This window comes from Ornithorhynchus anatinus, chromosome 14 (assembly GCF_004115215.2).
Source record: "Ornithorhynchus anatinus isolate Pmale09 chromosome 14, mOrnAna1.pri.v4, whole genome shotgun sequence".
Taxonomy (NCBI): Eukaryota; Metazoa; Chordata; class Mammalia; order Monotremata; family Ornithorhynchidae; genus Ornithorhynchus; species Ornithorhynchus anatinus.
Window position 1 is genome coordinate 14,799,270 of NC_041741.1, and position 26,577 is coordinate 14,825,846.

A 26,577-nucleotide genomic window follows, 5' to 3' on the forward strand; every position below is an offset into this window, starting at 1 on the left:
CCGTGGATGGCACGACCATCTTTCCCGTCTCTCAAGCCCGCGATCTCGGTGTCATCCTTGACTCGTCTCTCTCGTTCACCCCACACATCCTATCCGTTACCAAGACCTGCCGGTTTCACCTCTACAATATCGCCAAGATCCGCCCTTTCCTCTCCACCCAAACGGCTACCTTACTGTTACGGGCTCTCGTTATATCCCGGCTAGACTACTGTGTCAGCCTTCTCTCTGACCTCCCTTCCTCCTCTCTCGCCCCGCTCCGGTCTATTCTTCACTCCGCTGCCCGGCTCATCTTCCTGCAGAAACGATCTGGGCATGTCACTCCCCTTCTTAAACAACTCCAGTGGTTGCCTATCGACCTCCGCTCCAAACAAAAACTCCTCACTCTAGGCTTCAAGGCTCTCCATCACCTTGCCCCTTCCTACCTCTCCTCCCTTCTCTCTTTCTACCACCCACCCCACACGCTCCGCTCCTCTGCCGCCCACCTCCTCACCGTCCCTCGGTCTCGCCCATCCCGCCGTTGACCCCTGGGCCACGTCCTCCCGCGGTCCTGGAACGCTCTCCCTCCTCACCTCCGCCAAACTGATTCTCTTCCCCTCTTCAAAACCCTACTTAAAACTCACCTCTTCCAAGAGGCCTTCCCAGACTGAGCTCCTCTTCTCCCTCTACTCCCTCTGCCACCCCCCCTTTACCTTTCCGCAGCTAAACCCCCTTTTTCCCCTTTTCCCTCCGCTCCTCCACCTCTCCCTTCCCATCCCCACAGCACTGTACTCATCCGCTCAACTGTATATATTTTCGTTACCCTATTTATTTTGTTAATGAATTGTACATCGCCTTGATTCTATTTAGTTGCCATTGTTTTTACGAGATGTTCTTCCCCTCGACTCTATTTATTGCCATCCTTCTTGTCTGTCCATCTCCCCCGATTAGACTGTAAGCCTGTCAAACGGCAGGGACTGTCTCTTATCTGTTGCCGACTTGTTCGTCCCAAGCGCTTAGTACAGTGCTCTGCACGTAGTAAGCGCTCAATAAATACTATTGAATGAATGAATGAATACCTTTCATCCATGACCTTTTCTTCTCCCGCTCTCTCCTCCTCCTCACCCTTTCGGAAACGTGGCTCACTCCCGTAGACACGGTCTCCGCCGCTGCTCTCTCCAGCGGGGGGCCTCTCCTTCTCCCACTCCCCCAGACTCACTGGAAAGGGAGGAGGCGTCGGCTTCCTCCTCTCACCCTGTTGCCGCTTCCGCTTCCGCACTATCCCTCCTCCCCCTTCCCTCTCCTTCCCCTCCTTCGAAGTCCATATCATTCGCCTCTACCACCCCCTCCAGATACTTGTCGCTGTCATCTACCGCCCTCCCAGTCCCACCTCCGACTTCTTCAACCACCTAAACCCCTTCCTCACCTTCCTTCTCTCTTTCTTTCTGCCCACTCTGATCCTCGGAGACTTCAACGTCCACATGGATGTACCCGATGACTCCTCTGCCGCCCGCCAACTATCCCTCCTCGACTCTGCCGACCTCCTCCTCCACCATACCGCGCCCACTCACCGACTCGGTCACACCCTCGATCTCGTCATCTCCTACCGCTGCACTATCTCCTCCCTCACCAACTCTGAAATCCCTCTCTCTGACCATAACCTTCTCCCCTGCCTCATCTCTCACACTCCCTCCCCCTGCAAATCTTTGCTACTCCTCCACAGAGATCTCCGCTCTCTTGATCCCATCCGTCTTTCCAAAAGCATCTCTCCCCTCCTTGCCACCCTGTCCTTACTTCTGACTCTCAATGATCAGGTCTCCTCTCTCAACTCCACCCCCTCTACTCATCTCAACTCTCTCGCCCCCTTTTCCCTCCGCCGCTCTCACTCCACTAACCCACAGCCCTGGATCACCTCCTCTGTCCTCCTCCTACGCTCCTATGCTCGAGCTGCCGAGCACTGCTGGCAAAAGTCCAAGCCACAAGCCGATCTCATACATTTCAAATTTATCCTTTCCTGCCTTAAATCTGCCCTCTCCTCCACCAGGCAAAACTTCTTCTCCTCCCTCATCGACACCCATGCCCGACAACCCCGCCAATTGTTCTGGACCTTTAACTCTCTTCTTAGGCCCCCGTTCCTCCCTCTCCCCCATCTCTCACCCCCAATGATCTGGCCACCTACTTCATCACAAAAATCAACACAATCAGGTCTGAGCTCCCCAAGTCACCCCTCCACTTCTCCCCTCCCCTCACCAACCCTCTCCCCTACTTTCCCATCCTTCCCTGCAGTATCCTCAGAGGAGATCTCCTCCCTCCTCGCAAGTGCCAGCCCCTCCACCTGCGCCTCAGACCCCATTCCCGCTCACCTTATAAAAACCATCGCACCTGCCCTCCTCCCTTCCTTAACTTCTATCTTTAACCACTCAATCTCTATTGGCTCCTTCCTCTCTGCCTTCAAACATGCCCATGTCTCCCCCATACTAAAAAAACCCGCTCTCGACCCCTCTTCCCCTTCCAGTTATCGCCCTATCTCCCTACTACCCTTCCTTTCCAAAATCCTAGAACGAGTCGTCTACACTCGCTGTTTAGAATTCCTTAACTCCCATTCTCTCCTGGCCCCCCTCCAATCTGGCTTCCATCCCCTCCATTCTACCGAGACTGCTCTCTCTAAGGTCACCCATGACCTCCTTCTTGCCAAATCCAATAGCTTTGGCCATTCACTCCATTCTAATCCTCCTTGACCTCTGAGCTGCCTTTGACACTGTCGACCATCCCCTCCTCCTCCACACCTTATCTCACCTTATCTTCATGGACTCTGTCCTCGCCTGGTTCTCCTCTTATCTCTCTGGCCGGTCATTCTCAGTCTCCTTCACAGGTGCCTCCTCCCCCTCCCATCCTTTAACTGTTGGAGTTCCTCAGGGGTCAGTTCTTGGCCCTCTTCTGTTCTCCATTTACACTCACTCCCTTGGTGAACTCGTTCGCTCTTACAGCTTCGACTACCATCTCTACGCAGATGACATGCAGATCTACATCTCTGCCTCATCCTCTCCCCCTCCCTTCAGGCTCGCATCTCCTCCTGCCTCCAGGACATCTCCACCTGGATGTCTGCCTGCCACCTAAAATTCAACATGAGCAAGACTGAGCTCACCTTCCCTCCCAAGCCCGGTCCTCTCCCAGACTTCCCTATCACCGTGGATGGTACGACCATCCTTCCCGTCTCTCAGGCCCGCAACCTCGGTGTCATCTTCGACTCGTCTCTCTCGTTCACCCTACACATACGATCCGTTACCAAGACCTGCCGGTCTCATCTTTACAATATAACCAAGATCCACCCTTTCCTCTCCACCCAAATGGCTACCTTACTGCTACAGGCTCTCGTTATATCCTGGCTAGACTACTGTGTCAGCCTTCTCCCTGCTCTCCCTTCCTCCTCTCTCGCACCGCTCCAGTCTATTCCTCACTCCGCTGCCCGGCTCATCTTCCTGCAGAAACATTCTGGGCATGTTACTCCCCTTCTTAAACACCTCCAGTGGTTGCTTATCAACCTCCGCTCAAAACAAAAACTCCTCACTCTAGGCTTCAAAGCTCTCCATCACCTTGCCCCTTCCTACCTCTCCTCCCTTCTCTCTTTCTACCGCCCACCCCACATGCTCCGCTCCTCTGCCGCCCACCTCCTCACCATCCCTCGGTCTCGCCTATCCCACCGTCGACCCCTGGGCCACGGCCTCCCACGGTCCTGGAATGCCCACCCTCCTCACCTCCGACAATCTAATTCTCTTCCCCTCTTCAAATCCCTACTTAAAGCTCACCTCCTCCAAGAGGCCTTCCCAGACTGAGCTCTCCACCTTTTTCCCTCTGCTCCCTCTTACCCCCCAACTTCACCTCTCCGCAGCTAAACCCTCTTCTCCCCTCTTTCCCTCTCCCGTCCCACCCCCTCAGCACTGTACTCGTCCGCTCAACTGTATATGTCTTCACCCTATTTATTTTGTTTAATGAGATGTACATCGCCCTGATTCTATTTAGTTGCCATTGTTTTTATGAGATGTTCTTCCCCTTGACTCTATTTATTGCCATTGTTCTTGTCTGCCTGTCTCCCCCAGTTAAACTGTAAGGCCGTCAGAGGGCAGGGACTGTCTCTATCTGTTGCTGATTTGTCCATTCCAAGTGCTTAGTACAGTGCTCTGCACATAATAAGCGCTCAATAAATACTATTGAATGAATGAATGAATGAATGACGATCCCCTCCTTCCTGACCCATGACATACATTGCTATGTGTGCAGCACAGAAAGGAGAAAAATCTCATTTCCATTCAGCCTCATTCAGGACATTGTTTATTGAATGGATCTTCTCCATGTTGCTCTCTTCCTGGGCAACCCTGGATAATATCAGTTAGTTATTTCCCATATTTTGCTTCCAGATAGCTCAGTTTTGCTTGGTGACTGAGCACTTCTTCTGCAGTTCCAGATTATGGGACATCATACAGGTACTGTAACCTGTTGGGATCAGCTTTAAGCTTGAGGTGCTTCAGCTTTCTGGGAGGTGTAGCTCAGAACCCCCAAATGCTGGACATTTGAAAGACCTAGACTTTAGGGCTGATGCCAATAGGCATCAAAAGCCATGTGGTATCCTGTAACCCAACACTACAGATGAAGTGCTCAGTAACAATTCCCAAATGATCAGTTTTGGCTCATGTACCTCCCTGAACCACAGAACTGGAAAAGTATTTCCATGAAACACCAGACATGCTCAGTACTCTTATAACTTTTCCTCATCTTCTGTAATCATTTGAAGCAGCATGGCTCAGTAGAAAGAGCACGGGCTTGGGAGTCAGAGGTCATAGGTTCGAATCCCAGCTCTACCACTTGTCAGCTGTGTGATTGTGGGCAAGTCACTTCACTTCTCAGTGCCTCAGTTACCTCATCTGTAAAATGGGGGTTAAGACTGCGAGCCTCACACGGGACAACCTGATTACCCTGTATCTTCCTCAGCGCTTAGAACAGTGCTCTGCACATAGTAAGTACTTAACAAATACCAAAATCATTATTTGTGCTTTCTTTATATGACCCAATGATAGATACTTCTCCCCAGTCTAACAAAACTCAGATGGTAAATGCATTTGTGGAATCAAATTTCCCAAAGAGCATATGGAACATGTAAAGTAAAGTTTCCCGACGGTGTCATCCTGAACCCTAAAGAAGCAAGACCAGAGGGCCCAGGTTTTAATCTGGGTTCTCCCACTTCTCTGCTGTGGGACCTTGGAAAATCACTTTCCCTTAGTTTCCTCATCTGTAAATTGGGAATTAAATATCAGTTCCCCCATCTTTTTAAATGGTATTTGCTAAGAGTTTACTATGTGCCAGGTACTGTACTTAGCCCCAGGGTAGGTACAAGCAAAGCTCGTTATGGGCAGAGAATGCTTTGGCTTATTGTTATACTGTACTCTCCCAAGCACTTAATACAGTCCTTTTTACACACAGTAAATACTCAAAAATATGATTGAATGAATACAATATAATCAGTTTGGATACAGTTCATGTCCCACATGGAGCTCGCAGTCTCAATCCCCATTTTACATTTACATTTTACACCTCAAGGTGACTTGAGGCATAGAGAAGTTAAGGTTGCACAGCAGATAAGTGGAGAAGCTGGGATTAGAACCCAAGTCCACCTGACTCCCAGGTCCATGATTTATTCACTAGGCCACTCTACTTTCCACCTCTTTTGACTCTAAGTCCAAATGTACTTAGAGTGTAATTATCTACTCTAGCTCCTAGTCCAGTACTTATCAAATAGTAAGCACATAAGAGATATAATGATTATTTTACTTAACATTACTATCAGTATTGTAGATTAATCCCCATTGCAGCCAAGAGAAAGGGTCTCCTCAAGAGCAAATAATATCCTTAGTATCCAATAGATATAAAATCTGCTGCTTCACAATCCTGCTCAAGTTAATGTCAGGATTAGGGGCTTTGTCTGGGGGCTCTGGCTGGTCCTTCTGTCTGAGACAGAGGACAGGAAATGAGCCCCAGGAGGCTGCTGTTATGCACTTATAGAGAGGAGAAGATGCAAATGTGGCTCCTCCAGCCCTGATTAAAGCCCTAAGGACACCTGTCCATGCAGCACTGGGAGAAGAGCCCCAGCCCTTCTGTCTGTGCTAAACCAATTTGACCCCCAGAACTGTGCCCACAGCCCTCAGCATGCAGTCTGCCCTCACGCTGGTTTCCATCCTGACCCTGCTTCAAGGTAATTGAGGAGAGATGTGAGATATGGAAAATGTGTGTGTGTGTGTGTGTGTGTGTGTGTGTGTGAGTGAAACTGTTCTCATGATCCATGCTGTCTCTGTTTACAGGTGTCCAGGGTGATGTCCAGCTGGTGGAGTCCGGTGGAGACCTGAGACAGCCCGGGGGGTCTCTGCGCCTCTCCTGTAAAGCCTCTGGATTCTCCTTCAGTAGCAATTACTGGATGAGCTGGGTCCGCCAGGCTCCAGGGAAGGGGCTCGAGTGGGTCGCAGGTATATGGACTAACAGTGGCAGCACATACTATGCAGACTCTGTGAAAGGCCGATTCACCATCTCCAAGGACAACGCCAATAGCCTGGTGAATCTGCAGATGAACAGCCTGAAAACCGAGGACATGGCCCTTTATTACTGTGCGAGACACAGTGAGAGAAACCACATCCTGAGCCTGTCAGAAACCCAGGGAGGATTCCTGGGCTGCAGCTGTCTGGAGGAGCAGAGCAGCAGAGACCACAGACAACAGCCCCAGCCTGGATTTCCCATCTTCCCTCTCAATGATTACTAAAACCTCCTGATATTGCACGTTCTAACATTTGAACAAGTAAACCTTTCATTATTTTCCTCTTAAGGGTGAAACATTCCTTAAGAATTTCTCCTCTGTTCAATTTCTATTTAAGCATATTTATTTTCTGATGCTCAAATGAAACAACAAAAGACTGAAAATCAAAAATTATGAAATAAGAGAGTCCAGTGATTCACCATGGTATGGAATCTATTGTTACTAATGAAACACATCCTAACAACACATTTAATCAACTTTGCTAATGAACACTGCACCTTCCTTCTCTGAATTTCACCTAATTCTGAGATGGTCTCTCTCAGAAGGACATGTAGAACTAGAAGCAGAAAGTGTGAGAGAGTTAGTATAAGGGAAACAGAAGAGACAACAAAACTTGGTACAGTGTACTTATTGATCCACAAAGTTTTAATAGGTTATTGGTTATTTCATGAAACCTGTTGTGAAGGGTTTATCATTGAAGATGAAATAGATGACACCAGAATGAATGGAAACAGCATCCAAGCAATCAGTAGTATTTCTTAATCTGCAATCCATCAATCGCGTTTATTGAGCATTTACTGTGCCCAATATTCCTATAACTTTTCCTCACCCTCCATAGTCATCTGGGATCTTAGTATACTACCCAGTGAAAGATATTTCTCTCCAGTCTAACAAAATTCATATCGTAGAAGCATTGAGGAATCCCAAAGAGTGTATTGAACATAGATATTATTTTGCTAAAGTTTCCCAATGGCATCATCCTGAACCTTAAAGAAGCAAGAACAGATGACCCAAGTTTTAATCTGGGTTCTGTTGCTTCTCTGTTGTGGGACCTTGGAACACCACTTTGCCTTATTTTCCCTTATATGTAAATTGGGTATTAAATATCAGTTCCCCGACCTTTTTTAAATATCATTTGTAAAGAGCTTAACTTATGTCAGGTACCGTACAAAGCACTGGACTAGATGCAACCTTAGCTCATTGTAAGCAGGAAATATGTCTGTTTATTGTTATACTATACTCTCCAATCACTTACTACAGTGCTCTACACAAAGTAGGTGCTGAATAAATAAGAATGAATGAATACAAACTAATCAAAATCAAACTAATCAAATTACAGTCCATATCCCACTTGGGGTTCAAGGTCTTAATCTCTATTTTACGGAGGAGGTGACTGAGACACAGAGAAGTTAAATGACTAACCCAAGGTTAGACAGCAGACAAGTGGAGGAGCAGGGATTAGAACTAGGTCTTTCTGACTCCCAGATCTAGACGCTATCCACTGGGCTGCACAATGTCATTTGTCATTGACTGTAAGCCCCACTGTACTTAGACTTATTGTTTGATCATCTTGTTCTACTCCAGCAACTAGTCCGGCCCTAATCACATGGTAAGCAATTAGCAGATATCACAATTATGTTAAGAAAAATAAGTGTCAGTATTTTAGGTTAATCCCCCTGGCAACGGGGAGAAAGTCAATAATATCCTTAAAAACAAACAACATCCTTAGTGTAATAATGTTGGTATTTGTTAAGCGCTTACTATGTGCAGACCACTGTTCTAAGCTCTGGGGTAGATACAGGGTCATCAGGTTGTCCCACATGAGGCTCACAGTTAATCCCCATTTTACAGACGAGGTAACCGAGGCACAGAGAAGTTAAGTGACTTGCCCACGGTCACACAGCTGACAAGCGGCAGAGCCGGGAGTCGAAGCCATGACCTCTGACTCCGAAGCCCATACTCTTTCCACTGAGTCACGCTGCTTCCCAAGCTAGTATCTAGATAGTAAAAAAAAAAAAAAGAAACCAAAAAACTGTTGCTTCACAAACATGCCTGAGTCAATCTCAAGGTTTTGTCTGAGGGCTCTGGCTGATCATTCTGCCTGAGGCAGTAAGCAGGGAATGAACTCCAGGAGGTGACTGGTGTGTTCTTATACAGAAGAGGAGATGCAAATGGGGCCCCTCCAGCCCTGATTTAAAATCAGAATGGCCCCTGCAGCTCTGTGCCATTCCCTTCCTGCCACCAGAACTGTCCCCACAGCTCTCACCATGCAGTCTGCCTTCAGTTTGCTTTCTGTCCTCACCCTGCTCCAAGGTAATTGGGGAAATATGTGAGACATGGATAATTTGAGTGTTTGGGGGTGTGCGTGTCTGTGGGTGTGTAACTGTTCTCTTGATCCACACTGTCTCTGTTTCCAGGTGTCCAGGGTGATGTCCAGCTGGTGGAGTCCGGCGGACACCTGAGACAGCTCGGGGGGTCCCTGCGCCTCTCCTGTAAAGCTTCTGGATTCCCCTTCAGTAGCAGCAACTACATGAACTGGGTCCGCCAGGCTCCAGGGAAGGGGCTCGAGTGGCTCGCAGCTATAGGTACCAGAGGTGGCAGCACATACTATGCAGACCCTGTGAAAGGCCGATTCACCATCTCCAAGGACAACGCCAACAGCCTGGTTCATCTGCAGATGGACAGCCTGAAAACGGACGACACGGCCCTTTATTACTGTGCGAGAGACACAGTGAGAGAAACCACATCCTGAGCCTGTCAGAAACCCGGAGAGGATTCTTGAACTGCAGCTAGCCGCGGGAGCAGAGCAACAGAGACCACAGACAAGCCCCATACTGGATTTCCCACCTTCCACTTCACTGATTATTTAAAAATCCCTGAAAATTTACATGATCTAATATTTGATCAAGAAGCACAATTCTTCGTGAACTTTTTATTATGTTTTATTTGAGAGACATACCTTGAGAATTTTTCCCCAGTTTAAATTCTATTTGAGCATATTTTCTGATTTCATCTGAAACGACTGCAAATCTAAAGCAAAGAAATAGAAATAATACAGTGACTCATTATAATAGGGAAGCTACTGTTGCTGATAAAACATATCCAAATAACACATTTAATCAACTGTATTAACTAGCACTGCATTTGTCTTCTCAGAATTTCACATTATTTTGCAATGAGAAGGGCATACCTGAGAAGTGCAGGCACTAGCAAGATGTAGAAAATCTGAAAGAGTTGGTATAAGAGAAACAGATGAGACCACAAAACTGAGTTAAATGTACCTATTGATCCAAAAACATTTTCCTAAGTTACTGGTTATTTCATGAAACCTGTTGTGAAGGTTTTATCACTGAAGACCAAGTAGTTGCCACCAGAATGAATGGTAATTGAATCCAATCTATCAGTAGTATTTATTAATCAATCCATCAATTAATCATATCCATGGTGTAATGGATAGAACACAGGTCTGGAAGTTAGAAGGGCATAGGTTCTAATCTGGGCTCCACAGTTTGTCTATGTGACCTTGAACAAATTAGTTCATTTCTCTGTGCCTCACTTACCTCATCTGTAAAATAGGATTGAGGCTGTGAGTTCCAAGTGAAATAGGGACTGTGCCCAACTTGATTTACATGCATCCATCTCAGTGCTTAGTTCAGTGCCTGGCACAGAGTAAGCATATAACAAACACTTCAATCTATACTGTTGTATAAATACTACAATCTACACTACAATACTTTAACAATTATTATTAATGCTTACTGTTTACAGAACCTTGAACTAAGTGCTTGGGAGAATACAATATAACACTATGAAAGATCCACTCCCTGCCCACAAGAAGCTTACAGTCTAGAGGGGGGACAGACATTAATATAAATAAATTACAGATACATAAGTGCTGTGGGGTTGCCAGAGGGGAATAAAGGAAGCGAGTCAGGGTAATGCAGAAGGGAGTGGAAGAAAAGAAAACGAAGGCAATCACTGCTTGCAGAAGCTGTCTTTGTTTTTAGGGACTGTCTCTGCATCTCCGTCTCCAAACAGCTTCAGCTCAAGGGCACTAATTTCTCTCCTTATTGCTGCACAGCCCAATGTCAATCTTATTAGAGGCGGTGCTTGGCTCTGTCTTATCATCATGGATTCTCCCCTTCCCGTGCACATATGTCCCATTTGGTCTCCTCATACAACAGCCATTTGTGCAACCTGCTAGCATCCATTCTCCACACAGGGCCAGGCTATGATGCTGGAGAGCATCAAATTCAGGTGACATTTCTTTCCCCGTTATTACCACAGTCTCAATTAGTAATGTACCCCAATTTATGCTGTCCTTCACTTTTTTATGGATTTGTATGTCTGTGCACTGTGGGATCGTGTTCTGCCTAGGTCAGAGGCTTCAGAAGTCTGGGAGTGTGAATAGCTTCCAGGAGTAGACTGATGTACAGACTCAGTTTCCTTCAGGTTTCATTCAGTCCTATTGTGCTGCTGACATTGAAATGACTGATAATCATCTGTGAGTCTTGGACGTGTCCCAGGGCACAGACATCAGCACAAAGCAGTTCCAAGTAGCATGCTAAACTGGCTGTGTTTCCAAGGGAGGTGGAAACATATTCTTTCCCTAGCTTCCTTGACACTTCTTTCATTCTCTGCATGCATTAAGGACTTAATTAATACCATTGAATGAAATTCTCGACCAAGAACATGAAGCAAGTTAAGACCAATAATCATTTTTCTCTGATGCTGGGGCAGAGAGTGCTACTAAGGGCACTTCCAACAAAACCCACTTCTACTTGACTTAAGCCTTTATCTCTTTGTGAGTCTCTATTTTTTCATTTGTGAAATGGCATATTTTCTGTTTGCCAGAGTCCCTATTAGAAGGTCACAGAAATTGAGGGGAAAAGATGACCGGAGCCAGTGGGGACTCCTGATGCTAAAGGAGCTGTATGAAGCCCCAGGCTGATGATGGATTTTCAAACTCAGCATAATTCAGGCCCCAGGCACAGAGCTCTTCCCATCCATAAGGAGAGCAGGACTCCCCTGAACAAATCTCTATGAGGCTACCAGGTGAAATATCAGCAGACTCCGTGGTGGGGAGTGTCAGTCTCTTCCCTGACCCTGGGCTGGAGTCTCTGGGAAAGACATGGTTTCCCTGGTCGAGAAGAACATGAAATCCTGGTGGCTGCTCCTGTTCCTGCTGGCAGCTTCCACCTATGAGGCTCTGGGAGACTTCAGAGAGCAGAAGGGGGGGCAATTCTCTACTGTGCAGTTCACTGTGTCTCTCCTTGTTCCCAGGGTGCTGTCCCAGGTGCAGCTGGTAGAATCTGGCCCAAGAATGGTGAAGCGTAGAGAGATCTTCAGACTCTCCTGTGCTGTCTCCCGTGTCTGCATTATAGACAGTAGTAGCTGGTGGCACTGGATGGGACTGCCATGGGGGAAGACCCTGGAGTGGATGGTTTATACAGGATGTAATGAAAGCACTGATTCTGATCCATCTGTAAAGAATACCAACTCCATCTCAAGAGACACATGAGTTCTCACTGCAATTGAGCAACCTGACAGCCGCACACACAGATAGGTATTACGGTGCTGGAATCACAGTGCAGGGCAGCGAGTGTGAGCCCAGACACGAACTTTCCCCTGCAGATGGTCAGGAGGAAGTTGGGCAGGTCAGGAAGAGCAGGGCAGCAGGGGGAGCTCAGGATCCACCGAGAACAAGGAGCCCTGTTCCAGGATCAGGTGGAGAGTAAGGCAGAGAAGGAGTTTCTGTTCTGAGTCTCCAGTTTGCTCTCCCTGCCCGGCGTACAGCTTTCCCCAAGAGACCATCCCCTCCTTCCTGACGCGTGACATACATTGCTCTGAGTGCAGCACAGAAAGGAGAAAAATCTCATTTCTATTCATCCTCATTCACATCCACATTGTTTATTGAATGGATCCTCTCCATGTTGGTCTCTTCCTGGGCAACCCTGGATAATATCAGTTAGTTATTGCCCATACTTTGCTTCCTGATAGCTGAGTTTTGCTTGGTGACTGAGCACTTCTTCTGCAGCTCCAGATTATGAGACATTGTACATGTTCAGTAATAGCTGGCATCAGTATTAAGCTTGAGGCACTACAGCTTTCTGGGGTGTGTAGTTCAGAACCCCCAAAATGCTCGGCATTTGAAGGACCTAGACTTTAGGGCTGATGCCAACAGGCATCAAAAGCCATGTGGCATCCTGTAACCCAGCACTGCAGATCAAGTGCTCAGTAACAATTCCCAAATGATCAGTTTTGGCTCATGTACCTCCCTGTACCACAGAACTGGAAAGTATTTCCATGAAACACCAGATGTGCTCAGTAATCTTTTAACTTTTCCTCATCTTCCGTAATCATCTGTGCTCTCTTTATATTACCCAATGACAGATACTTCTCCCCAGTCTAACAAAACTCAGATGGTAAATGCATTTGTGGAATCAAATTTCCCAAAGAGCATATGGAACATATCTTGCTAAAGTTTCCCGACGGTGTCATCCTGAACATTAAAGAAGCAAGACCAGAGGGCCCAAGTTTGAATCTGGGTTCTCCCACTTCTCTGATGAGGGACCTTAGAAAATCACTTTGCCTCAGTTTCCTCATCTGTAAATTTGGAATTAAATATCAGTTCCCCCATTTTTTAAATAGTATTTGTTAAGAGCTTACTATGTGCCAGGTAGTGTACTTAGCCCCAGGGTAGCTCCAAGCATAGCTAGTTATGGGCAGGCAATGCTTTGGCTTACTATTATACTGTACTCTTCCAAGCACTTAGTACAGTCCTCTGCACACAGTAAATGCTCAAGAAATATGATTGAATGAATGAATGCAATGTAATCAGTTTATGGTTCATGTCCCAAAGGGAGCTCACAGTCTTAATCCCATTTTACAGATGAGGTGACTGAGGCATAGAGAAGTTACGGTTGCACAGCAGATAAGTGGAGAAGCTGGGATTAGAAGTCCGCCTGACTCCCAGGTCCCAGGTCCATCCACTAGGCCACTCTACCTTCCACCTCTTTTGACCTTTTGACTGTAAGTCCAAATGTACTTAGATTAGAGTGTAATGATCTACTCTAGCTCCTAGTCCAGTCCTTGTCAAATAGTAAGCACATAAGAGATATAATAATTATTTTTCTTAACATTACTACCAGTATTTTAGATTTATCCCCACTGCCGCCAGGAGAAAGGGTCTCCTCAAGAGCAAATAATATCCTTAGTATCTAGGAGACATACAATCTGCTGCTTCACAATCCTACCTGAGTCAACCTCAGGGTTAGGGGCTTTGTCTGGGGGCTCTGGCTGGTCCTTCTGTCTGAGACAGAGGGCAGGAAATGAGCCCCAGGAGGCTGCTGCTGTGCACTTATAGAGGAGAAGATGCAAATATGGCTCCTCCAGCCCTGATTAAAGCCCTAAGGACACCTATCCCTGCAGCCCTGGGAGAAGAGCCCCAGCCCTTCTGTCTGTGCTGAACCCCTCCTGCCCACAGAACTGTCCCCACAGCCCCCACCATGCAGTCTGCCCTCACAGTGGTTTCCATCCTGACCCTGCTTCAAGGTAATTGAGGAGAGATGTGAGAGATACGGAAATTTTTGTGTGTGTGTGTGAGAAACTGTTCTCATGATCCATGCTGTCTCTGTGTTTGCAGGTGTTCAGGGTGATGTCCAGCTGGTGGAGTCCGGTGGAGACCTGAGACAGCCCGGGGGGTCTCTGCGCCTCTCCTGTAAAGCCTCCGGATTCTCCTTCAGTAGTAGCAACTACGGAATGAGCTGGGTCCGCCAGGCTCCAGGGAAGGGGCTCGAGTGGGTTGCCATTATATATACTAGCAGTGGCAACGCATACTATGCAGACTCTGTGAAAGGCCGATTCACCATCTCCAAGGACAACGCCAACAGCCTGGTGAATCTGCAGATGAACAGCCTGAAAACCGAGGACACGGCCCTTTATTACTGTGCGAGAGACACAGTGAGAGAAACCACATCCTGAACCTGTCAGAAACCCTGGGAGGATTCCTGGGCTGCAGCTGCCTGGGGGAGCAGAGCAGCAGAGACCACAGACAACAGCCCCAGCCTGGATTTCCCATCTTCCATCTCATTGATTACTAAAACCCCCTGATATTAGACATTCTAACATTTGAACAAGAAGTAAACCTTTTACTATTTTCCTCTTAAGGGTGAAACATTCCTTAAGAATTTCTCCTCTGTTCAATTTCTATTTAAGCATATTTATTTTCTGATGCTCAAATGAAACAACAAAAGACTGAAAATCAAAAATTCTGAAATAGGAGAGAGTCCAGTGATTCATCATGGTATGGAAGCTATTGTTACTAATGAAACACATCCTAAGAACACATTTAATCAACTTTACTAATGAATACTGCACCTTTCTTCTCTGAATTTCACCTAATTTTGAGATGGTCTCTCTCAGAAGGGCATGTAGAGCTAGAAGCAGAAAGTGTGAGAGAGTTAGTATAAGAGAAACAGAAGAGACAACAAAACTGGATAAAATGTACTTATTGATCCATAAAGTTTTAATAGATTATTGGTTATTTCATTCATTCATTCAATACTATTCATTGAGAGCTTACTATGTGCAGATCACTGTACTAGGCACTTGGAGTGTACAAATCGGCAATAGATAGAGACAATTCCTGCGCATCGATGGGCTTACAGTCCAAGCGGGGGAGACGGTTGGACAAAAACAACAGCAATAAATAGAATCAAGGTGACGTACATCTCATTAACAAAATAAATAGGGTAATGAAAATATATACAATTGAGCAGACAAGCACAGTGCAGAGGGGAGGGGAAGGAAGAGGGGGAGGAGCAGAGGGAAAGTTGGGGAAAAAGAGCTTAACTGAGGGGAGGTGAAGGGGGGTAATCAGATCGTCCCACGTGAGGCTCACAGTCTTAATCCCCATTTTACAGATGAAGGAACTGGGGCCTAGAGAAGTGAAGTGACTTGCCCACTGTCACAGAGCTGACGAGTGGCAGAGTCGGGATTCGAACCCATGATCTCTGACTCCCAAGCCCGGGCTATTTCCACTGAGCCATGCTGCTTCTCTAGCCACAAGGCACTATGTACTAAGCACTGTTCCAAGCGCTGGGGAAGATACGAGGTGATCAGGTTTTCCCTCATGGGGCTCACAGGCTTCACCCCTATTTTCCAGATGAGGGAACTGAGGCCCAGAGAATAACAACGATGGCATTTACTAGGCACTTACTATGTGCCAAGCACTGTTCCAAGTGCTGGGGTAGATACAAGGTCATCAGGAGGCCCCACGGGTGGCTCCAAGTCTTCATCTCCATTTTCCAGATGAGATCACTGAAGCCCAGAGGAGTGAAGTGACTTGCCCAAGGTCACACAGCAGACATGCTGGCGGGGCAGGGACTAGACCCCATGACCTTAATAATAATAATAATAATAATAATAATGATGGTATTTGTTAAGTGTTTACTAAGCGTCAAGCACTGTTCTAAGTGCTGGGAGAGACACAAGGTGATCAGGTTGTCCCACGTGGGGCTCACAGGCTTCATCCCCACTTTCCAGATGAGGGAACTGAGGCCCAGAGAATAACAACAGTGGCACTTATTAAGCGCCCACTATTTATGAAACCTGTTGTGAAGCGTTTATCACTGAAGATGAAATAAATGACACTAGAATGAATGGAAAGAGAATCCAATCAATCAGTAGTATTTCTTAATCAGCAATAAATCATCAATCATATTTAATAATAATAATAATAATAATAATGTTGGTATTTGTTAAGCGCTTACTATGTGCCGAGCACTGTTCTAAGCGCTGGGGTAGACACAGGGGAAGCAGGTTGTCCCACGTGGGGCTCACAGTCTTAATCCCCATTTTACAGATGAGGGAACTGAGGCACAGAGAAGTTAAGTGACTTGCCCACAGTCACACAGCTGACAGGTGGCAGAGCTGGGATTCGAACTCATGAGCCCTGACTCCAAAGCCCGTGCTCTTTCCACTGCGCCACGCTGCTTCTCTATTTATTGAGCACTTACTGTGCACAGAGCCTGTACTAAGTATTTGGGAGTGTATATTATAACAGACACATTCCTTGACCACCATAAGCTTACAGCCTAGAGGGGGATACAGATATTAATATAAATAAATTACTGATAAATACCTAAGTGCTTTGTGGCTGGGGTGGGGTTATGAATAAAGAAAGCAAGTCAGGACCACGCAGAAGGGAGTGGAAGAAAAGGAAGTGAGGTCATCACTTGGGGGAGAGTAACTGTCTTTCAAATATTAATAGGGAGGGCATTTCAGGCCAGAGGGAGAAGATTAGCATTAGAGGAGAAAGTGTGGATTCTGGTAATCCTGGCTTCACCACTTGTCTGTTGTGTGACCTTGGGCAAATCACTGTACTTCTCTGTGCTTCATTTACCACATCTGTAAAATGGGGATTGAGGATGGGGGCCCCATGTGGGACACGGACTGTGTCTAACCCAATTTGCCTCTACCCACCCCAACTCTTAGGACAGTGCCTGGTACATAGTTGGTGCTTAACAAATGCCATAATTATTATTAATAATAATCATGTTGGTATTTGTTAAGTGTTTACTATGTGCAGAGCACTGTTCTAAGCACTGGGGTAGATACAGGGTAATCAGGTTGTCCCACGTAGGGCTCACAGTTTTATTCCCCATTTACAGATGAGGTAACTGAGGCACAGAGAAGTTAAGTGACTTGCCCACAGTCACACAGGTGACAAGTGGCAGAGCTGGGATTTGAACCCATGCTCTTTCCATTGAGCCACACTACTTATTATTGTTATTATTAGGAGAATATTAAGGTGAGGTAGGAGGGAACAAGGTGATTGAGTACTTAAAAGCCAATGGTGAGGAGCTTTTGTCTGAGGTGTAGGAGGATGGGCAACCCCTGGAGCAGTAGAGAAACACAGACTGAATGTTTCTGCAGAAAAATGATCTGCACAGCAGAGTGAAGTTTGGGCTGGAGTGGGGAGAGACAGGAGGCAGGAAGGTCAGTAAGGTGGCTAATACAGTAATCAAGGTGGAATAGGATGAGCGCTTGGATTATCATGGTAGCAGTTTGGATGGAGAGGAAGGGTGGGTTTTTAGCGTTGCTGTGAACGTTGAACTAACAGGATTCAGTGATAATTTAATTAGTAGTAATGGTTGGAGATGGATCCTTCAGCCCACTGGGAAGGGCCTGGAGTGGATGGGGTGAATAAGAAATGATGGAGTTTTAGCACACAACCCATCCTTGAAAAGCAGAATAACTATCTCCAGAGACAAATCCAAGCATGAGTTCTCTCTGCAGCTGAACAGTGTGACAACCACAGACATGGCTGTATATTTCTGTGGGAGACACCCACTGCGGGCCAGTGAGTGTGAGTTCAGACACAAAGCTTTCCCTGCAGGCAGTCAGGAGGAGCCTGTGCAGCTAGGGGCAGTCAGGACTCACTGAGCACAAGGAACACAATTCCAGGAGCAGGTGCAGAGCAAGGCAGAGAGGAGTATCTGTTCAGTTGTCTGTGGTTTCTTCTCCCTGCCCAGCGCACAGCTTTCCACCAGGGACCATCCTCTCCTTCCTGACTGCTACTGTCAATATTATTACAGCTACTACTGAACCACAGACACAGAGAAGAGAGAATTTACTGCAGTTTCAATTTGTTCTGAATCCTTCCAAGACTACAGGATTGTGGAAGTGAAGTCAAGGCTGCTCTGCCTTTGCATTGCTGCTGCTCCGCTCAGGGACTTCTCACTTTCAGCCTGTCCTGGGTCCTCACAGTGGTTCCTCTGATACCATTCCAGGATCCCTGGGAATCCATTCACTCCATCTGGAGTCTGGCCCATATGTCCATGCCTTCCTGGAAACAAAGTCCCCAGCACATCTTGACCACAGGGATGGGGACAGGACAAATGGGAGAGGGGCTTGTGCAGGTGGTCCAGAGGACTTCAACTGCTTGGACCCTTAAGCTGAAAGGCCTGATCAAGTCACCTGACCCCTGTCTGGCCTGCACTCTGGCTTCAGTCTCCTCTGCTTTCTGCAACCTGAACCCATCCACGGGGTTTGAAGCTCAGGTTCTGCCCCTCCTCTGCAGAGGGAATTCCCCAGTCTGACATTCCTGGGGAATCATGTGATCTCTCATCCAGTGGGCCAGCAGTGGATCCCGTTGGTGTTCACTGATGTAGCGTAGTGACAGCCGCGTAGTGACAGCTCTGTCTCCTCTCTTGGTCATGTGGTCCCCATTAAGGAGGTCAACACCCAGAAACACTAGAATATCAGGTGTAATATGTATTGCATTTCAGATCCTTGCACAGACAGCAATAGGCAGTTTCAGAGCTGGTTTTAATTCTTCTTACAGGCTCTGAAGTAGGCAAAAATGGCATTAATTAAATCCAGTTATCAACACCATCTTTTGCTGCCCAAGAAATTTCCCTGAGCTGGAATCCAATCAGCTGAAGTTTTGAAAGTTGTTCACTCTACCCTCCTACCTCACTGATGGCCTCCACCGTGAGTGTCCTTTGCCCTCCTTAGGAGTCCCAAGGGACTGCTGTTCCTGAACCTTCCTGGGATCAGTGCCTTCCAATCCCTGCTTTCATTCTCAAAATCCTGCAACCATGGGAAGGAAACAGAACAGAATTGGAATGAATCCTCATCTCTGTGTCTTCAGGAAGCTGTGCTTACCCTTTATCTTTAGTCTCATTCCCAGACCCTATTTCTGAACTGGTGTTAGTACAGCCCCCGAGTGCATTCCATATTTATGGATGAGAAGTGACATGAAAACTGATATTTCGCAGCTATCTTCTCCCCCATTATTTCCTCAGAGACAGAGAGGCCTCAGTCAATCCTGAGAATACTACTTTCCTGTCAGCCTCTCCAACTCCTCCACAATGCCAACCCTAATGCCCAAGACTCCTGGCTCTTGCCCTAGGTTAGGAAATGGTCCACATCCCTCTCTCCACTATCAGTGTACTGGAGATTTAAATCACTCCATACATTGCCTGGCTGCTCTCATCTCCTCTGGAGCACTGGACACACTGATGTGTTATGCACTGCTTCTTCCAGTGGGACTGGAACACGGAATCACCCCCAGAATGTGGCTGCTGTGCCCTTATAGAGAGGAGGAGATGCAAATGGGGTCCCTCCAGCTCTGAGTAAAGATTGCATGGCCCCTGTCCCTGCAGCTCTGGGAGAGGAGTCCCAGTACCACTGTCTGTGCCATTACCTTCCTGTCCCCAGAACTGACCCCAGAGAGCTCACCACTCAGTCTGCCCTCAGTCTGCTTTCCATCCTGACTTTACTCCAAGGTATTTGAGGAAAGACATGAGAGACATGGATAACTTTGTGTGTGTGTGTGTGTGTGTGTGTGTATGTCCATGTGACTGTTCTCATGATCCACACTGTGTCTGTGTTTGCAGGTGTCCAGGGTGATGTCCACCTGAAGGAGTCTGGGGGGGCGGGGAGATGTGAGACAGCCTGGGGGCTCTCTGCGCCTCTCCTGTAAAGCCTCTGGATTCTCCTTCAGTGATGGCTACTATGTGGGCTGGGTCCACCAGGCTCCATGGAAGGAACTGGAGTGGGTTGCAACTATATCTACCAGTGGTGATAGCACATACTATGCAGGCTCTGTGAAAGGCTGATTCACCATTTCCAAGGACAACACCAACAGCCTTGTGCATCTGTAGATGAACAGTCTGAAAACTGAGGACATGGCCCTATAGTATTGTGTGAGAGGCACAAGGAGAGAAACCACATCCTGAGCCTGTCAGAAAAACAAGGAGGATTCTTGGGCTGCAGCTGGTGGGGGGAGCAGAGGTTATAAAGGTTGAACCAAAAAGATTCAGTGAGTGACTGAATATTTGGATTGAATGAGAGAGTGGAGCCCACAACAATACCAGAATTGGGCTTGTAAGAGAGAAATGATGGTAGTGCTGTCTAGACTGATGGGAAAGTCAGTGAGAGGACAGGGTTTAGCTGATAAGGAGTTCTGTTTTGGGCATTTTAAGTTTATTCATTCTCCCACTAGAACTGACAACCACTTCGGAAGAGCCTCAAGTGGATGGTTTATATAGGACATAATGGAAGCACAGACTCTGAGCCTTCTGTAAGGGACAGAATCTCCGTCTCCAGAGACAAGTCCAAGAATAAGTTCTCTCTACTGCTGAGCAGTGTGGCAGCCGCAGACGTGGCCGTGCATTATTGGGCCAGACACAGTGTGGGCAGTGAGTGTGAGCCCAGACACGAAGCTTCCTCTGCAGGGGGTCAGGAGGAGGCTGGGCAGCAGGGGGCGCTCAGGACCCACTGAACACCAGGAACCCAGTTCGAGGAGCGGGTGGAGAACGAGGCAAAGAGTTTCAGTTCAGATCCTGAGGTTTCCTCTCCCTGTCTTGTGCACACCTTTCCCTCAAGGGTCATCGACTCCTTCATGAGTGCTGAACTGCTGAGAGAGGGCAATATTATACCGCTGCAAGTGTGTGTTTTGGGGAAGGGGCCATTACTATGGGGATTATCAATTTATTCATCGTCCATCTCTATTCCTGGGACAAACTTCAGAAGGTTCACCAATGGGTTGGGCCAGTGTGGAATCCAGGGGACTCAACCCACCCCACAGGTCCTGCATCCCACCCAAACCCACACCTCTTCCTCTGCCTAAATTTATAGACCTAATCTCCAGCACCCTATCATTCCCTCCCTGATCTGCACCTGAGTTGGAGAATGTCCCTACTGCAGGAATGTTCATTCATTCAATAGTATTTATTGAGCGCTTACTATGTGCAGAGCACTGTACTAAGCGCTTGGGATGAACAAGTCGGCAACAGATAGAGACAGTCCCTGCCGTTTGACGGGCTTACAGTCTAATTGGGGGAGACGGACAGACGAGAACAATGGCACTAAACAGCGTCAAGGGGAAGAACATCTCGTAAAAACAATGGCAACTAAATAGAATCAAGGCGATGTACAATTCATTAACAAAATAAATAGGGTAACGAAAATATATACCGTTGAGCGGACGAGTACAGTGCTGTGGGGATGGGAAGGGAGAGGTGGAGGAGCAGAGGGAAAAGGGGAAAATGAGGCTTTAGCTGCGGAGAGGTAAAGGGGGGATGGCAGAGGGAGTAGAGGGGGAAGAGGAGCTCAGTCTGGGAACGCCTCTTGGAGGAGGTGATTTTTAAGTAAGGTTTTGAAGAGGGAAAGAGAATCAGTTTGGCGGAGGTGAGGAGGGAGGGCGTTCCAGGACCGCGGGAGGACGTGACCCGGGGGTCGACGGCGGGATAGGCGAGACCGAGGGACGGTGAGGAGGTGGGCGGCAGAGGAGCGGAGCGTGTGGGGTGGGCGGTAGAAAGAGAGAAGGGAGGAGAGGTAGGAAGGGGCAAGGTGATGGCGAGCCTTGAAGCCTAGAGTGAGGAGTTTTTGTTTGGAGCGGAGGTCGATAGGCAACCACTGGAGTTGTTTAAGAAGGGGAGTGACATGCCCAGATCGTTTCTGCAGAAGGATGAGCCGGGCAGCAGAGTGAAGAATAGACCGGAGCGGGGCGAGAGAGGAGGAAGGGAGGTCAGAGAGAAGGCTGACACAGTAGTCTAGCCGGGATATAACGAGAGCCCGTAATAGTAAGGTAGCCGTTTGGGTGGAGAGGAAAGGGCGGATCTTGGCGATATTGTAGAGGTGAAACCGGCAGGTCTTGGTAACGGATAGGATATGTGGGGTGAACGAGAGGGACGAGTCAAGGATGACACCGAGATTGCGGGCCTGTGGGACGGGAAGGATGGTCGTGCCATCCACGGTGATAGAGAAGTCTGGGAGAGGACCGGGTTTGGGAGGGAAGATGAGGAGCTCAGTCTTGCTCATGTTGAGTTTTAGGTGGCGGGCCGACATCCAGGTGGAGACGTCCTGGAGGCAGGAGGAGATGCGAGCCTGAAGGGAGGGGGAGAGGACAGGGGCGGAGATGTAGATCTGCGTGTCATCTGCGTAGAGATGGTAGTCAAAGCCGTGAGAGCGAATGAGTTCACCGAGGGAGTGAGTGTAAATGGAGAACAGAAGAGGGCCAAGAACTGACCCTTGAGGAACTCCAACAGTTAAAGGATGGGAGGGGGAGGAGGCTCCAGCGTAGGAGACCGAGAATGATCGGCCAGAGAGGTAAGAGGAGAACCAGGAGAGGACAGAGTCCGTGAAGCCAAGGTGAGATAAGGTATGGAGGAGGAGGGGATGGTCGACAGTGTCAAAGGCAGCAGAGAGGTCAAGGAGGATCAGAATGGAGTAGGAGCCATTGGATTTGAATGGAGAAGAAGGAGGTCATGGGTGACCTTAGAGAGAGCAGTCTCGGTAGAGTGGAGGGGACGGAAGCCAGATTGGAGGGGGTCTAGGAGAGAATGGGAGTTAAGGAATTCTAGGCATCGATTGTAGACGACTCGTTCTAGGATTTTGGAAAGGAAGGGTAGTAGGGAGATAGGACGATAACTGGAGGGGGAAGTGGGGTCAAGAGCGGGTTTTTTTAGGATGGGGGAGACGTGGGCGTGTTTGAAGGCAGAGGGGAAGGAGCCCTTGGAGATTGAGTGGTTAAAAATAGAAGTTAAGGAAGGGAGGAGGGCAGGGGCGATGGTTTTAAGAAGGTGAGAGGGAATGGGGTCCGAGGCGCAGGTGGAGGGGGTGGCACTTGCGAGGAGGGAGGAGATCTCCTCTGAGGATACTGCAGGGAAGGATGGGAAAGTAGGGGAGGGGGTTGTTGGGGGGGAGGGGAGAGGCGGAGGGGTGACTTTGGGGAGCTCAGACCCGATCGTGTTGATTTTCGTGAGGAAATAGGTGGCCAGATCATTGGGGGTGAGAGATGGGGGAGGGGGAGGAACAGGGGGCCTAAGGAGAGAGTTAAAGGTCCGGAACAATCGGCGGGGGTGATGGGCATGGGTGTCGATGAGGGAGGAGAAGAAGCTTTGCCTGGCGGAGGAGAGGGCAGAGTTAAGGCAGTGGACCAATTCCTTGTCTTCTCAAACAAGACTATCTTGGATGGGGAAAGTTTGGATTATGGTGAATGTGTTTTGGAATGGAGGTTACAGAATGGGAAAAGTAGTTTCTCAATTAGGAAAGGATGCATGGTTTAAATTTAAACATATGATAGCAAAGCTTTAGTCACAGATTGTGGTGAACCATCCTATGTGGCTGATTTGCCCTAATAACTCCAAACACTTTGGAACTACCTTGACTAGATTTCCAACTGAGTTTTTTCCTGTAGGTTTCTCCAACTGTAATGTGTTCTGACACCATTGTGACCTTCTTAAAAGTCTATTTACAATCTCTGACTGCCTCTCCTAATTTCCCATGGTGTAGAAGAACTCAGACCTGAGCAGCAGCATCTTTCTTAATGCTTAGTACAGTTCCTGGTACACTGTTTGTGCTTAACCAATACTGTTAGTAATATAAAAAAGAGTTCTCAGAGGGTATATGTGCGCTGGTTGTCTGTTGGGGTTTTGAGTCTCAGAGGGTTGAATATTGAACGTTCTTATTTTCCCCAGACACCAGTTTGATTCTTCTCACTCCTATAAAGGTCCACTCTTTCTAGCCACCTCAGACTCCCCTTCTCTGGTGCTGAATGGAAGTTCAGGGGGTTCTTTTTTCTGCAGCAGAGGACAGGGAGACAACTCCAGGTGGCTGTGCCTTTATAGGGAGGAGGAGATGCAAATTGGGCCCCTCTAGCCCTGATTAAAGCCGGCTGGGCCCCTGTCCCTGCAGCTCTGGGAGAGGAGCCCCTATCTGGCTGTCTGTGCCATTCCCCTTTGGCCCCCAGGATGGTTCCCACAGCCTCCACCATGCATTCTGCCCTTAGTCTGCTTTCCATCCTCATCCTGCTCCAAGGTAATTGAGGACAAACATGACTAACATGTAACTGATGTGTGTATATATGTGTATATAATGTTCTCATGATCTGTGCTGTCTCTGTGTTTGCAGGTGTCCAGGGTGATGTCCAGCTGGTGGAGTCTGGGGGAGACACGAGACAGCCTGGGGGGTCTCTGTACCTCTCCTTTAAAACCTCTGGGTTCTCCTTCAGTAGAAACAACTACATTAGCTGGGTCCGCCAGGCTCCTGGGAAGGGACTGGACTGGGTAGCAATTATACAAGGCGATGGGAGCTACCTAAACTATGCAGACTCTGTGAAAGGCTGATTCACCATCTCCTTGGACAGTGCCAACAGCCTGGTGCATCTGTAGATTAGCAGCCTGAAAACCAAGGACACTGGCCTGTATTACTTGTGGGAGAGTCACAGTGAGAGAAACTACATCCTAAGCCTGTCAGAAACCGTGGGAGGATTCCTGGGCTGCTGTTGGCCGGGGGAGCAGAGCAGCAGAAACAACTGACAGCAGCCCAGAGCCTAAGCACAGACACTGATTCTATTTTCAAGTATTATCAATTCCAAACCAGTTCATTCCCTATATCCCTACAGTATGTAAAATCCCATGTAAACTGGTGCATGATTTTTCTACATCTAATTCAAAGCCCAGAAAATCCCTCTGAGGCAGCTCTATGAGATGGCAAGCTAATTCAGTTTAAAGACAAACTTAATGGAAACATTTATAAAGCAGATTTTAAGATTCACATATTCCAAGGCAATGATTTCAATAAAATTAGAAAATACAGTGTCCTCTGTTGATGTCATAGCCCTAACCTCAGAATTTGATGCATATGTGTTTTATGTTGTGCGACTGTTTCATTGCTGGTGATGTGTCTGTCTCCAAATAATGTTTACCTTTTTGTTTTCATGGTAATCTAGAGTGTTCACCATGTGTAAGACACTGTACTAAGCGCTGCGGTAGAAACCAGTTAATTAGGTTGGACAAAGCCCCTATACCACATAGGGCTCACATTCTGAATCCCCAGTTTAAAGGTGAGGTAACTGAAGTACAGAGAAGGTAAGTGACCTGCCCACGTTCATGGAGCTGGAAAGCAGCAGAGCTGAGATCAGAACCCAGATCCTTCTGACTCCCAGGCCCATGTTTTATTCACTAGGCCTCTTAGATTGTGAGCTCCTGGAGGGACAGGGACCATGCCTGATTCTCACCTGCAACTTCTTTCCCAACATTTAGTACAATGGTCCACAGTAAGTGTTTAATAAATACTATTACCATGACTACCAATATTAGAAATCTACTAAAGGCCTCCCAGTGCTTCACAAGGGCAGTTGGACACTGACTTGGACAGTTAGACACTGGTTAAGGGAGGGGAAGGGAAGGAGAAACGGAAATGTGGGAAGCAGGGAGTAAAGGAATGGTGGGGGAGTGAACTTTTTTTATACACATTAGAGAAGAAATATTTTTATTTAATTTGGAAAATCATCAGTAGACTCTTCAACAGCCATTCATGTATGCTACAGAGAGTTAGCCAAAGTAACTAATTAGAAAGATTAAAGCAAATTCCAGAATGAAACAGTTTCCCTAGGAAGCAGTTGGGGAGGTAGAATAAAAACATTTACAAATGTGACAATGGGAAAAAAGCAATGTAGCTTAGTGGAAAGAACACGAGATTGTGAGTCAGGGGTCGTGGGTTCGAATCCCACATCTGCCACTTGTCAGCTATGTGACTTTAGGCAAGTCACTTAACTTCTCTATGCCTAAGTTACCTCATCTGTAAAATGGGGACAAAGACTGTGAGCCCCAAGTGGGACAACCTGATAATCTTGTATCTACCCCAGCGCTTAAAACAGTGCTTGGCATATAGTAAGTGCTTAACAAATACCATAATAATAATAATAATTATTATTATTACCATCGATTATACATGTGAACATATGTGCTGAGGAGGGATATTGATAACGTAATGCTAGAGAAACTGCTAGAGAAGCAGCATTGCCGACCGAGCGGGGCTAGGGGATGTCTGATGGGAGTAGGCAGAGAGCCGGGGTCCCTGGGGAGTGTCAGTGTCAGGATCAGGGGTTGGAGTTTGGAGTGGGTACAAGGTCCTTGAGGACAGGGCCTGACTTGCTTATGGTGCTCTCTTCTTCCAGTGCTCTGAAGGCAGTAAGTACTTATTAAAATTCTGGCTTGATTGATTTT

The 26,577-nt window shown here is 47.5% G+C and overlaps 3 gene segments (V, D, J or C); all 3 read left to right on the forward strand.

Annotated features, from left to right (window-relative positions):
• LOC100076640 overlaps positions 1-26,577 on the forward strand; it is a 343,932-nt gene that overhangs the window by 115,935 nt on the left and 201,420 nt on the right.
• On the forward strand, positions 6,104-6,801 carry LOC103167171. The segment is given in 2 exon segments: positions 6,104-6,220; positions 6,327-6,801. Coding segments are annotated over 2 exon segments (498 nt in total).
• Positions 13,966-15,016, forward strand: LOC100681351. The segment is given in 2 exon segments: positions 13,966-14,107; positions 14,199-15,016. Coding segments are annotated over 2 exon segments (384 nt in total).